The sequence below is a fragment of the Triticum urartu genome, chromosome 3A (genome assembly GCF_056163025.1).
Source record: "Triticum urartu cultivar PI428250 chromosome 3A, HENAU_Tu73, whole genome shotgun sequence".
Classification (NCBI taxonomy): domain Eukaryota; kingdom Viridiplantae; phylum Streptophyta; class Magnoliopsida; order Poales; family Poaceae; genus Triticum; species Triticum urartu.
In genome coordinates this window covers 738,693,385-738,708,614 of record NC_141875.1, presented here as the reverse complement: position 1 = coordinate 738,708,614, position 15,230 = coordinate 738,693,385, and the positions used below count along the sequence as shown (strand labels likewise).

Genomic DNA, 15,230 nt, shown 5'->3' with positions numbered 1-15,230 from the left:
CCTCAAGCAGTACACATTACTAGGAAAAGGGCTACTAGTGGCGCACCAGTTTTGCCTACTAATGGCGCACTACTGGTGCGCCACTAGTACCACGCCACTAGTATATTTTAGTAATGGCGCACCACAGGTGCGCCATTAGTATCCCACAGGTACGCCATTAGTATCTGATATACTAATGGCGCACCACATGGAAGTGCGCCATTAGTAACAATTTTTTTAATTTTTTTTCGTTTTTTTCTTAATCTCAGGTCACTATTTCACATATGAGATATCCAACACATATATATACAACAAGCATCCATATAACAATCATATCCAACACACAAGTTTCATCATACATACATACATAGCCAACACATAGTTCCATCGTTACATATTACAAAAGTTTCACATTGTTCATCATCCAACACCGTTATCCATCAATTCACAAAAGTTTCACATTGATACAAAATAAAAACACAAATGGAAAAGAAGCACTCTATCCATGCAAGCTTCCGTGAATTAAATCAAATCTGCAAAATGATAAACAAGAAGTTAGAAGGAGAAGGAGAAGAAGAATACTAGAAGAATACTAGAAGAAGAAGAACACTAGAAGAATACTAGAAGAAGAATAAGAAGAAAAATAAGAAGAAGACTATAAGCTTATTAGAGCCAACTTAGGTAAAATGAAGCTAACCTATGTCATTTTGGAAAAGAAGAAGAATAAGAAGAAGACTATAAGCTTATTATGTAAACTTGATCAGTTTGTGCTAACATAAGTAATTTTGGAGCTAACCTATAGGAAACTAAGCATATAAGCTCTAAGTTAGCATATTAGAGCCAACTTAGGTAAAATGAAGCTAACCTATGTCATTTTGGAAAAGAAGAAGAATAAGAAGAAGACTATAAGCTTATTATGTAAACTTGTTCATTTTGTGCTAACATAAGTTATTTTGTAGCTAACCTATAGGAAACTAAGCATATTAGAGATAACATAGGTAACTAAGTATATATATATATATATCATTTTGGAGATCTGACATAACTGACATAGTTCAGTTCTCATTGTTCTTCTCCTTCTCCTTCCTCAGGCTGATGCGCCAAGAGCGGCGAAGCGGTGGGGGCAGTTGTGGGATGTAGTCTTCTACCACAATTGGCGTGGTCATGTCGCCCAGCTGTGGGATCGCTGGCGCCACCACCGGTGCGTGGTCATTGTCAGGCACCACCACCATCGCGAGGCCACCTTTAGGCAGGACGGACACGACCGTCGCTAGGTCATCCTCAGACACCACCATCTCTTGCCCATGGTCAGCCACCAACATCTCTTGCCCATGGTCAACCACCACCATCTCTTGCCATTGGTCAGCCACCACCAGCGCTAGGTCATCCTCAGCCTGATGCCCATCGTCATCCTGCAGCTCCTCATCCTCACTCTGCTCCTCTTCTCCCGCACTCCAGTCTGGATCATCCTTCTTGTTGTCTTTGCTGCTGCCAGAATCGCTGCTGCTTTCGCTAAAGCCAGAATCGTTGTTGCTTTTGCTACAGCCATAATGGCTGCTGCTTTGGCTGTAGCCAGTGTCGCTGCTGTTGCTCCCATTGCCTGTCCAAATGCAACAATGACCGTTAACAATCGATGTGAGATAAAGCCAAATGTAGAGAAATAAGAAGAGGCAGAGCGCACTGGCATCTTCGTCGTCAGCGTAGCGCATGCGACACATAGTCGCGTTGAAAACCTTCACGATGATCATTGTGGCATCATCGTCGTACCTGAAGAGAAGAAAGTACCCGGTCCGCAGGTCGTAGGCACTGTAGAACTTCTCCCAGCCACGACACAGGTACATGTGGCCCTCCTCGATCACCAACTCCACGTCCCACAGCCTGCGAACCCCACTGCCGGCTTGTCGGAGCTTCACATTATTTGGCGGATCTTCACCCAGCATCTTCATAAAAGTGTCAGGCAGCCTCTGCAATTTGGGACAAGGAGTGATGTAGCAAACAACAGAGTTATCATAATGAGATGGGTGAAGGGGAGATCTCTCATTTTATATACCTGCCTCGTGGATGATACTGAAGAAGAAAGTATGATACTGAAGAACTCGAAAGCATCCAACTCGTACTCCGGTGAGGCAGAGCGGCGGTGGCTGCTTCCCCCCATGCTTATCCAATCTTGCATGCATTTAAAGTTATTCAATAAGATGTCGTATTATTTATTAACATGCTGCCAAGAAGCTTGAACATGCCATTAGTAATGTCTAGCAGCATGGTAGAAAGAAAAGAAGTTAACATCTGAATGTTTCCCATGCTTATTTAATCAAACATTAGTAATGTCTAGCAGCATGGTAGAACGAATTCAGCCCTTATAGGCAGAAAAATAGCAGCAGCAACAAAAACAGAACAGCCAGTAGTGCAAGACCAGATCATTTGCACTGTCCAAATGACCAAGACCAATTGGATTTTACCCAGTTAAAGCCACCACAAATGCACAGGTGTACCTATGCATTTGAGCAACTAAAACTAGTTAGAAAATCCAATAGCTAAGCCAATTAGAGTGCCACAAATACAGAGAGCAGCCAAGTTAAATTAACAGCCTAGAACCCTAGCATAAGTTAAATTACACACACACACACTTAGATAGCCAACAACACCCAAGTTAAATTACACACACACTTAGATAGCCAACAGTACCCACAGGAGCATGTATGCAACAAGTTCAGTGAGCAAGATGACCACCACAGAGAGCCATCACAAATGACCTAGAGCACAACAACTGGCAACCCTAGATCAAGATATAGCTATCACATAGAGCACCAAAATTAATTGATGCTCATCTGGAACATACAGCCAGAACTAGCAGGACTACCAAAGCATCTAAAACATGAACTAGGGCTCGATCATAGAGAGAACGGAGAGAGGAAAGGAGGAGCTCACCAAGAGGGGTTGTAGCCGTAGCAGAAACTCAGCCACACCAGTGCCACGGTGTGACTACCAACACAGCCGGAGCTCTGCTGCAGAGGAGGCTCGTACTGGACAACATTATCCACCATTAGCATATATTGCAGACATATACTAGACAACATTAATTTGAGTAAATATTGGATCAACAAGCAGTCATGAATCAAAAAGCAACCACGATCCGAACTCTCTCTCTCTCTCTCGGCTGGACAAATCCATGAGTAAAAAAAGTTCTAGAGCATAAGACCTTGCCAAGAGATTTATTATTAAAGTAGCTAGCTAGGTAGCACCTTATCTGTCTCTAGATTGTTATTAGAAAGAAAAATGACGCTCCAGGCAGGCCACATCATTAAATTAAACTAGCTACCACCATAATTAAGTAGCAAGCAGAGGCTGAACTGAATAATGAGCTAGAATTGACACAAACATGTTTCGCTGCTGCTAACATGTACATTTGCTCATCTGGAAAAAAAGTCAAACTACGGTTCGTGAAGATTTGCCCCCTACAAGCATTATCACAAACACCTATCAGGCAACGCAAGTGAACTCGAACACCCTTTGGGAAAATCACGCGGCAACTACTCGTCAAGGAACAGCCATCGTTGCATACATCCTTCTCGCAATACCAGCCAATCTACTACAGCAAGCACTCATCAGACACGTATTCTTCTAGAATAAAAAAACACTCATCCGATAGAAGAATCGGGAAAACAGAAATTGAACGGGCAGAGGATGCAGGAGGAAGGGGGGAGGGGAGGAGGGAGGGGCGGTGGCTAGGTACCTGCCTATGGACCGGTCGCCGGGGTCGCTGCGGGTGGCGGGACCGGCCGCGCCAGGGCGGGCGGGAGGGAGCGAGGCGCTGCTGGGCGGCGGGGGCCTCGCCCGGCTGGGCGCGCCGCGGAGGAACGGGGCGACGGGGCGAGGGGCGGTGGGGCGAGGGGGCGGTGGCGGGTGGCGGCGGCGGCGGCGGGTGATTGGGACGGTGGGGCGTCGACGGGGCGAGGGGAGGGGGGCGACGAGGCGAGGGGGGTGGGGCTCGGCATTACTAACAATTTTTTTTTATTTTTTTTCAAAACAACTAATGGCGTACTCTGTGGCTGGTGCGCCATTACTAGTTAGAAATACTAATGGCGCACTTTGCCTGGATGCAGCACACGCGTCCATCACGTCATGTTGCCCGATGACATATGCTTATAACCAACAATATTGCAGCGCGGAGAGCGAGTGCTTGTCGAGTGAGCATCGGGCTGGAGCAGCTTTCTTGGCTTCCACAGCAGTGTGAATGCCGCAACATTCATCCAGCATGCGGCTGTGACTGGTCACGTCCATCCTGGACATGCATGAACGCGGCGTGGAGAATGGTGTGCCGGTTGAAACGAAATGATATTGGAGTTTTGAAAATACTATTCAGCCGATACATAGGCAGCCGAACATTGGACGATGCGTGATCTAACCGCCGGTCTCCACTTTGTCCAACGCATGCACGGCTGGATCGGTACGATGGTGCGCAAATCGGCTCCACACCGTCGTGTGTATAGCAACACTCTAGGTGTTTTTGTATGGGTCCTATGTGTTGGAGGCCTACATGGCAAATGTCTGGGCGTCTACAAACCCCCCTACTTTGCTTTCAGTTTGTAGAATTTTTTACTTCTAGACTGGTCCGCTGACTTTCGATGCACGGTGTCAGATAGTCTAATCTATCCGGGCAATGCGGTCTGGACATTTGCGTGCGATTTGGTGGAAATTTAGAAACATAAATACCCCTTCCCCCTTCTGAAATTTACATTGGACCCCTTACCCCTGATATTTTCGGCGAGCCAATTAATCCAGGCCACGCCCATATCGGTAAGGCGAGTCCGTAAAATCTTGGAGCACGACCTAACTCATGTCTGCTCTGAATTCACTAAGAGTAGCAGCCGTGCATCCTCATCGTCTAGCTAATATTTAAAAAAAAACGTCTTTATATTATGGGAGGAAGGGAGTACCTCACAACGCAAGATGGGGCCGGCTTGACTCCACTTTTCTAGATTGTAGGAGAAACCCCACTGCCTTTGTGTATCTTTACACGTTCATCGATGGACGCTGCCGCGGTGGCTGGCTGCTTCCGAGACAAGACCGTCCTCGTCACCGGCTCAACTGGCTTCCTCAGAAAACGTACACTAATAAGTACCAATACCACACACATATTTACATTATCTATAACTAGCAAAAGAGCCCATGCGTTGTATTGGGAGTGAATACCACACCCTCTTAATTTACAAAAGAGTCTACAATCTGAGTATTTGTAGCTAGGGCCAAAACAAAGATTGGTTTTATCTACAAAAGCGCAAGTTCAAAATTTCACATATCTTCTATTTAAACACGGATTGCATCTAGATTTAATACGTACAAATAAACGGGCAAGTGATTCTAGTCTATACTTCGCCGGACACGTTATTTTCACTAATATTGAAGATTCTTTTTACATAGAAAAAATTAAACCGATCCTAGTCTACACTTCGCCGGACATGGGCATGTTCGTGTCTAACATTCTACACCTCGTCGGAGTCTGCCGCCTGATCGTCGACTTCAACGGTGGAAGTGAGGTCGACGTCAAACAGGATGTTCCTGCCACTTAGTTGTTGCGGCCCGGTGTGAATGACAAAGAGTTGCCAACGTTGGCAGTGTTCCTATCTTCTACCGCCTCCGCCTTAGCATCCACGTCTGCCTTAACCTCCTCGAGCATGTTGTTGCGCTCCCTGCTGCCACCACTTGCGGCGGATGGTCTTGGCATTGCACAAGGACTCATACAACACCAACACCGTTGCTCATCGACGTAGCCTAAATTCTCTGCAAGCATAGCCAAGATGGCCTGCTTGTTCACCTGTTCACCTGTGATTTCACCCTCTGCAGGCCGGTGGTGCTCGAGGTGTTGTAGGTTGTACCGCTGCTCCTACCGCAACATTTGAAACATGGAGACCGGGCTATGCCTCCACCATGACGGCAGTGTAGTGTGCCCCCACTTGCTGTCGGGTGAACTCGGCAACCAGCATGAGCACCTTCTCCCCCTCCTCCTTGATTGGCGCGTCCTCATCGAGCTCTCCTCTTTCGAATAGCTTGATGGTTCTCACACCGTAATGCATGTCGTGTGCCAGGGACGCCATGCTTCCACCTCGGTCGCGGTTTCTTAGGGGCACTGTGGCAAAAGGGTAATCCATCACACATGGTGTGTCCCGGCCATTCCTTTTGGAGGTTGAAGAAGGAAAAAGGGAAGAGATCTTGTACGGGCGGAACTGATGGAGGAAGATGGGGCTCGGTGGTGTAGCAGTTTGTGCTGTGGCCAGTGGTCTCAAAATAGTAGCTGGGGCCCGGGAAGGCGGAGCGATGGCTTGGATGCGTTCGGCTGGAGTTGACTTCTCATTCGCCATGGAAACATGAATGTTGGCAGGTGGACAGATGGTTACCCCCCTTGAATTCGGGGGGAATCCATCACGTCATGTTGCCCGACGACATCTGCTTCTAACCAACAATATTGCGGCGCGGAGAGCGAGTGCACGTCGAGTGAGCATCGGGTCGTAGAAGCTTTCTTGGCTTCCACAGCAGTGTGAATGCCGCAACATTCATCCACCATGTGGCTGTGACTGGTCACGTCCACTTTGGACATGCATGAACGCAGCATGGAGAATGGTGTATCGGTTGAAACAGAATGATATAGGACTTTCGAAACTACTATGCAGCCGATACATATGCAGCCGAACATTGGACGATGCGTGGTCTAACCACCGGCCTCTACTTTGTCCAACACGTGCACAACTCGATCAGTACCATGGTGCGCAAATCGGCTCCACACTGTCGTGTGTATAACAACACTCTAGGTGTTTTTGTATGGGTCCTATGTGTTGGAGGCCTACATGGCGAATGTCCTGGCGTCTACAAACCTCCCCTGCTTTGCTTTCAGTTTGTAATTTTTTTACTTCTAGGCAGGTCCGTTGACTTTCGATGCACGGTGTCGGATGGTCTAATCTGTCCGAGCAATGCGGTCTGGACATTTGCGTGCGATTTGGTGCACGTTGTTGGACGTAGGAAATTTAGAAAGATTAATACCCTTCCCCCTTCCAAAATTTACATTGGACCCCTCACCTCTGATATTTTCGGCTAGCCAATCGATCCAGGTCACGCCCATATCGGTAAGGCGAGTCCGTAAAATCTTGGAGCACGACCTAACTCATGTCTGCTCTGAATTCACTATAAGAATAGCAGCCGTGCATCCTCATCGTTTAAGCTAATAGTATTTTAAAAAAACGTCTTTATATTATGGAAGGAAGGGAGTACCTCGCAACGCAAGACAGGGCCGGCTTGACTCCACTTTTCTAGCTTGTAGGAGAAACCCCACTACCTTTGTATATCTTTACACGTTCATCGATGGACGCTGCCGCGGTGGCTGGCTGCTTCCGGGACAAGACCGTCCTCGTCACCGGCTCAACTGGCTTCCTCAGAAAACATACACTAATAAGTACTAATACCACACACATATTTACATTACCTATAACTAGCAAAAGGACCTGTGCGTTAAACCGGGAGTACAGAATACCACACGCTCTTAATTTACAGAAAAGTCTATAATCTGAGTATTTGTAGCTACGGCCCAAACGAAGATGATTTTTATCTACAAAAGCGCAAGTTCAAGATTTCACATGTCTTCTATTTAAACACGGATTGCATGTAGATTTAATATGTACAAAGAAACGGGCAAGTGATCCTAGTCTACACTTCGCCGGACACATTATTTTCATTAATATTGAAGATTCTTTTTACATAGCAAAAGTTTAACCGATCCTAGTCTTCACTTCGCCGGACATGGGCATTCTACACCTCGTCGGAGTCTGCCGCCTGGCCGTCGACTTCACCGGTGGAAGTTAGGTCAACGGTCAAACATGATGGTCCGGCCTCTTAGTTGTTGCGGCCCGGTGCGAATGACATAGAGTTGCCGACATTGGTAGTGTTCCTCTCTGCTACCGCCTCCGCCTCCGCATCCACGTCTGCCTTAACCTCCTCGAGCATGCGGTTGCGCTCCCCGCTGCCACCGCTTGTGGCGGATGGTATTGGCATTGCACAAGGACTCATACAACACCGTTGCTCATCGACGTAGCCTAAATTCTCTGCAAGCATAGCCAAGATGGCCTGCTTGTTCACCTGCTCACCTGTGATTTCACCCTCTGCTGGCCAGTGGTGCTGAGGTGTTGTAGGTTGTACCGCTGCTCCTCCCGCGGCATCTGAAACATGGAGACCGGCTATGCCTCCACCATGACGGCAGTGTAGTGTGCCCCAGTTGCTGTCGGGTGAACTCGGCAGCCAGCATGAGAACCTGCTCATCCTCCTCCTTGATTGGTGCGTCCTCATCGACCGAGCTCTCCTCTTTCGAATAGCTCGAAGGCTCTCACACCGTAATGCATGCTGTGTGCCGGGGACGCCATGCGTCCACCTCGGTCACGATTTCTTAGCGGCGTCGTGGCAAAAGGGTAATCCATCACACATGGTTTGTCCCGGCCATTCCTTTTGGAGGTTGAAGACGGAAAAAGGGAAGAGATCTTGCACGGGCGGCTCAGATGGAGGAAGATGGGGCTCGGTGGTGTAGCAGTTTGTGCCATGGCCAGTAGCCTCAAAATAGTAGTTGGGGCCCGTGAAGGTGGAGCGATGGCTTGGATGCGTTCGGCTAGAGTTGACTTCTCTTTCGCCATGCCAACATGAATGTTGGGCAGTTGGACAGATGGTTACCCCCCTTGAATGCTGGGCCTGCTGAGCGAAGCGATCGTCCAGCCCACCCATCAGGACATGAAGAAGGGAGCAATCAGCGACAATTTCACCGAGCTCTCGCAGTTCGTCGCCGATCGCCTTGATCCGCTGGCAGAAAACACCCACCGGACGGTCGCCTTGAGTGATCGTACGAAGCTCGGTGTTGAGGGCGGAGATACGAGCGTCGCGGTTGTCTTGGAAGAGTCGGTGAAGCTCAAGCCAGATGTCGCGGGCCGTGGCGCCGTCGGTGACCACGAGGTCGAAGAGCTCTGTGGATATGCGGGTGTAGAGCCACTGGATGATCGCGAGATCGTCTTTGACCCAATGCGGATCATGCGGAGAGGGTACGGCGTCGCTGGAGATGTGGTGGAGAAGGGAGCAACGCCCGAGATGGATCTCGAAAAGATGACGCCAATGATAATAGTTGTGGCTGTTGAGATCGAGGACAATGGGAATGAATGGAGTTATGTTCGTGATCGTGTCGACGAACGAGAGCGGGGATGGGATGGTGAGAGGTAGGATGGATTGGCCACCATGGCTGGAGAGAGAAGGTTCGCCGCTGGGAGCCTGAAGCATTGGCTGGCCGCTGGAAGCTGGGATCGTTGGCTAGCCGTCGGTGGCTGGGAGTGTTGGCTGGCCACCGGAGATGGGAATTGGTGGCTCACCGCCGGTGGGAAGAGGGGGTTGGCCGCCGGCGGGAGTGGCCATCGTGGGAGAAGAGGATCTAGATTGCGTCTGATATCATGAAAACTAATGAAAAGTGTTTCTCATTCATTACAGTAAGGTACAGGTGATACATATAGCGGCTGTAGCCCTGCCCAGGATGTGGGCGTCGTGGGATCATGGCTGGGGCGTGGGACACTTCCAGCGCTGACCAAACTGGCTCCTAACATCCATGTCTCATAGAAATAAAATATTATTAATTTTAATGGACATTATAGCTTGATATATTGTTTTTTAGAGAATTGCTTGCGATAGTTCGGAACACACAAGAAGGAATATAAGGTTTCAAATTATAAGTCAGTAATTGATATGGTCCATTGGATCATATGCCAATGGTCTTTGATATCTGACTTCCGTCTCATCTCCATCCGTTTTGCAAGTAATGCTACAAGATAGTTAAGTGTATTAAAGAGATTTGGTTATTGTTACTAACTTACTCGATACAACCTCCCCAATAATTAGCTCCACATGACCTCTTTCACAACCAACAATTTGTCCATAGCTAACTATTATTGTGTACTTGTGGATACCGATTTAAGTTTGGCACCTAGGAGTCGAAACACTCCTCTCACTAACATATATCCTTCTTCATTAAGATAGATAATATACCTATACATGTAAACATAGCTTGAGATGGATGAGGGTGAAGGAAACACATTTTCAAAATTCGAGTAGTGTCTTTCCTCCATCTCACATCTAGATTACTTAGCTCCGCGATACCTCTCACACAACAAACAACTGTCCATTGCTAATTATTACATGGTAGTTGTCGATACTGATTTGAATTTCGCACCGAGGATTCACCTCGCCTCTGATTTACATATGCCCATGATTATGATGGATACCCATCCATATAGGTAGACATAGCTTTAGGTAGATAAGGATGAACCAAGGTACGACTTTTGGGTAATATCTTTGCTCCTTCAGGCCTCTACATTAATTAGCTCTGTAAGACATCTCCACAACCAACAATTTTTCCATAGCAAATTATTACTTGGTAGTTCTCATTACTTGTTTAAATTTTACCTAGTAGTCACTTCGCCCCTCTCGTGAACACTTATCCTTGATTAAGATGGATACACATCCATACATGTTTACATAGCTTGAGATAGGTGAGGATGAAGAAGGAGAAAAAAAATCAAGTTCTGAAGTACGACTGTTGAATAATGTACTAGTTGGCAGACCCCTCACTTCTATCTCATTCTCAGCTCATCCATGTTGGAAGAAACAAATCTTTAGTTAAGGGTATTGCCAACCAACAACTAACAACTAACAACTAGAAATAATACTCTGGTTGGTCGTTGTTATTATATTGCAACCAAATATTTGTCTGTGGTTAATCATTAGTCATTGATACTAATTTAAAGGTTAAATATTGCATTTTTTTTGCTGGACGAAAAGATAAGACCATGTGCACAATAGTAGGATGAAACTTCTCCCTGCCCTCTATGCCACCTAAAGATGACGATGTTAGCATGTCATACAATTGATTAGCTTGTGTTTACATGTCTATGTGGGTTTTTCACGGTGATTACATTTTAACCAATGTTCAAAATATCGCTTTATAATTTTAGTTGGCTTGTGATTAGAGATTAATCAGAAATTAGCATATTAATCAATTTTTTCGGTCGACTATTAATCGGTTAGATTTTCTTGCAATTCCCAAGTTACAAGCAATAATAAGGTAAAAATGGAAACAACCATCAGTGTGTTCTAAATCTTGAATTGGACAACACTACATCTATACATAACTACATATTACATGTCAAACAATAATTCAATGACAAATAAAATAATTCGATAGTACATAGATGTCCTATCGAACCGGGGATGAAGTGTGATGTGCGGGAGACTGCTGCAGATGAGGCACTGTTTTGGGCGTTCTGTTCATAGGGTTCCGACCTGATTAATTGCTTGTCAGAGCAATAAATCTGCCCAAATCATAATAGCAAAGATTAGGTATAATCTTACCTTTCATTACCAAGAAGCGATAAATCAGATGATATTTTTAACATTGATTTTAATTAGAAAATGTGTGAGTGAGAAATACTAGCATTTGGCAATAAAATGGAGAAAAAATTGGGACATTATGCATAAGGCAAACATGTAAGTAGAAGAAAGAAGATGGATGTGTATTTGAATGTGTGGAACGTACATACATTACTTGCAACTACAATACGAAAATATCTCTTCTAGACAGAATCAATAGTTTCAAAATTTTAATTTTCCCTTTGTAAACATACCTAAGCAACGTCAAGTTCATTATGTAAAGTAAAATGTAAACATACCTAAGCTCAAGTACATTATGAAAGTAAATAGAGTAGACACAGTACATGAAAATTTGTTTTATTGTAGTTACCCACTCTATATTTGTAAAAAGATTGGCAATCAACGTTGCTTGTTGCCTACCGCACATAATCGAGATTGTCATTTATTTCGAATGTAAGGTGCACATAATCTTCAATTTGTTCTTCAATTGGTAAAAATAATTTAAATTTCTGTTCATGGAAGAATTATTATCAATTGGTAAAAATAATTTAAATTTCTGTTCATGGAAAAATTATTAACGGAGTAGGTGGGAGATTAGCAGTGAAGCATACTATCTGTTCATTGTCGACAATAGATTCATCACGGGAAATTGCAAAGAAATAGATCAAGCGGGATGGAGATAGACTCTAATTTGAAAAGGAGGGAGAAAGAGAGGAAGGAAGGGGGAGACGAGTGTGAGGTGGAGTTTGTAGACTACTAGTGATTGGGGCCTGCTATTGCGGGCCGCTTGAGAGAAAGTTGTGCACACCTCACCATCATGTCAAATTTTTAAAAAAATATTTTCGCGTCACGTGGACATCACAACCATCTTAAAAGAAAAAAAGAAAAGACCTAAAAAAACTTTCTCAAAAAAAATCTCCCTATCATTTAGAAAAACTCTAAAAAAAATTCTCACAGTGACCAACCAGCATGCGCCACATGGCGTAGCTGGTTGGCCACCATTCTAGCGCACCCTAATGGGTTTAATAGTCGTCTCGGTGTACAACTATCAAATAATATTGCAAGTGTTTCCTCGTTAGTACAGCTAACGCAACATTAACAAACTCTACCTATCATTGCATGATTTACAATTACAAGGAGTACTTAATCAAATCTGGGGCCCCCTCTGATTCGGAGGCCCGGTGCAGGCACACACCCTGCACATGCTTCTGCTATGGGCCTATCTCATATCACCTTCGGAGGAAGGGTGTTAGGAGGCCGTCATTTCCGGGGAAGAGGCGACGGAAGCCAAAAATAAGGGCATGCACCTGGCCGGCAAGGCTGTTAGAATAAATCTCAGGCCATCATCGATCATTCGAGGACTAATCAATCACACGAACACGACATCGAGATTTGTTAACTAAGTTCACCGATATGACTACATCTTTGAGGCTTGATTATGGGTGCTACTCCTCATGACACTGCTATAATACCGTATCCGGTCGCCCTGGATGCCGGCACATGCCCCCGGCTTCCCCTGCGTTCCGGTGCTATTATGTTGGCATAGGTTACATCGTGTGTCTAGCCCCACTATATATCAGAGGCGTATGATACAAGTGTCTTAGTACGACACGACTCCATATCCTATCTAAACACAATACTACTAAAAGTCCAACTGTAACCTACCTTGTACACAATATTCGACACAACTTCAACAAACTTCACCTTGGCGAATATTCTGCACCACACTGAATTTGTCAATGCGTCAAACTTCCATGTACATTGGACTTGAACTTATCCCACGAGTACCGCTGCCACTTCAAAGACTCCATGTGACTCCACCTGCAACTTGTATTCCCTCCTTTTCTTGACCACAGTCAACACTCGAGTAAAATTAAGTTCCTCGTTACTCTAGTTTGTGCTCCCAACTTCCAGAGTATCCGTCCAACGCCATCACACACTGATCACTGACCTGCGTGAAAGTGAACAACTCACATATTGGGTGTCACACATAAGAGTTACCTGAACTCAATATCACCACTCCTTTCTTGACCGCCTGTCTGAAACTTGAAGGAATTTCACCATTGCTTGTAGTAATTCCGAGTCAAATTCGTCGTTGTCTCACCACATGTATGACCACTAGAGCCCTGGCCCGTCTCCATGTCCCATGCATACCGCACGCCTCGCCGCTATTTCCGCGTCGAGCCTCCGCTGTCCCGGTCGAGTCTCAAGGGTCGTGAACCCACACCTCTCAACCCCCACTGCAGAGTACCATCGGTCATTGCCGACCAATGACGAGTTTCACGCTTTCATCAGACCATTGGGCTCCAGTCCGAACTATGTGTCCCTCGCTTTTTCCCGCTGAATAGGCCTCGATTCCCTGTATCCTTACATCGTAGCCCCTCAATCCAGCTCCACCTTCAACACGACTCCATGGTGGTTGTACTTGCCACCCCGCGCCTCGTCGACTCCAAACTCTCATGTGCACCGTCTTGAATCAACCCCGCGCCATAGTCTTGTCGAAGCCACACAAACCCTCGGGGCCTATGCCACGTGTTTCCACGCCCAGAAGTCGGTCACCATCAACATCACGCTCCTATGTCGCTGTCGCCGATCCCACCACTGTCTTCTGTACCAACCGACTTGCGTCGATCCGCCAGACTGCCTAGTCCGACCCAGCTAAACTCATTCAACTATATGACATGCTCGAGGCTCCCAAATTGTCTTCCGCGATTTTCCATCCATCACATGATAATTCCATCTTAGCTGGCTTGGCTTCCCGCAACGCCTTCAAGCATCTCTGTTGTACCAACAAAATTTTCATCTGTGTCTGCCATAACCCTAGGTTTTCAGTTCCGTAAACTTCTCCACCTCAAACCTGGTACCCGATAGCGCCATGGTTCTTTGTACGGCTGACTGTCTACTACTAGCAATCTCTAGTTGGTCTTCACGTGAAGTGCTCCCTTGACTCAACTTCCGTATGCTAAGCTATTTTCTTTGCCTTGCCTGTGCTTTCCAATGTAGTAGTATCCCTGATGGACTATTCTATTGAATCGATCTGCTCTCGTGCCTCTCACCATGTCATACGTGGACTCGGTCCACTTTTGGTTCAAACAAATCTCGTTTCCTTTTTTTTGAGGGGCAAAAGGGATTTTATTCATTCATCACATTGTGCGGAATACAAATGATATCGGGTGTAATCCCTAGCCACAAGTGGCGCCCAGCTGCCAAGGAAGTAGCAGCCTTAACTAAAGCATGAGCTTCATAGTTGGACTCACGAAATTCGAAAGAAAACTTTATAGACTCAAAATCATTCACCCGATCACTTATCTCATGCAAGACCGGACCATACACAGGCGCTCCACCCTTGTTGATGTTGTTCACAACCTCCAGGCAGTCCGACGCCACCTGAACTCGTCGCAGATTCAGATCCTTGGCTAGCGCTAAAGCTTCATTGCAGGCTTGTGCTTCCAGACTTGGTGGATCCACTAGGCCATCAAAAACAATTGCAGAAGCTCCCAAGAAAACTCCCGCTTCATCTCTGCATATAACAGCCACTGCTCCTCGTGCTCCATTCCTCGAGACACCACCATCTACATTCATCTTCACGTTACCAGTGGCCGGTTTAAGCCATGTGCTAGTCCTCTTGGTACGCTCTGTGGTCGTTGCTACACTCCCATGGCGAGCAGAGGCTATGTTCAGATCCTCAAGATAGCGGTTTATGAAGCTCATAGTGCTCAAAGGGCTCTGAAATTCGCCATCATGAATGGCTCGTCTTCGTGCCCACCAAATAGCCTACATGGTTACTAACACCCGAGCTAATTCCTGCTGATTCA

The 15,230-nt window shown here is 46.1% G+C and overlaps 1 protein-coding gene and 1 long non-coding RNA gene across 2 annotated transcripts; both read right to left on the bottom strand.

Moving 5' to 3' along the window:
- Positions 1-284: 284 nt before the first annotated feature.
- On the bottom strand, positions 285-3,079 carry LOC147982504 (uncharacterized). Its single transcript, XR_015617854.1, has 2 exons — positions 2,908-3,079; positions 285-512 (listed from the first exon to the last, which is right to left on the bottom strand). It is a non-coding gene; the product is annotated as an uncharacterized LOC147982504 (long non-coding RNA).
- LOC147982505 (uncharacterized) lies at positions 1,035-2,134 on the bottom strand. The gene is made up of 3 exons (XM_087545706.1): positions 2,030-2,134; positions 1,661-1,943; positions 1,035-1,579 (listed from the first exon to the last, which is right to left on the bottom strand). Exons 1-3 carry the CDS (start codon positions 2,132-2,134, stop codon positions 1,035-1,037), a joined length of 933 nt encoding a protein of 310 aa, XP_087401832.1.
- Positions 3,080-15,230: the final 12,151 nt, after the last annotated feature.

What these genes read in the sequence shown, in the direction of transcription:
- LOC147982505 (XM_087545706.1), bottom strand. Translation starts at nt 2,134, where the DNA reads ATGGGGGGAAGCAGCCACCGCCGCTCTGCCTCACCGGAGTACGAGTTG. An exon ending in CAGTATCATCCACGAGGCAG is followed by an intron (nt 1,944 to 2,029) that starts GTATATAAAATG and finishes CCCAAATTGCAG; the next exon opens with AGGCTGCCTGACACTTTTAT. An exon ending in CGCTGACGACGAAGATGCCA is followed by an intron (nt 1,580 to 1,660) that starts GTGCGCTCTGCC and finishes GCATTTGGACAG; the next exon opens with GCAATGGGAGCAACAGCAGC.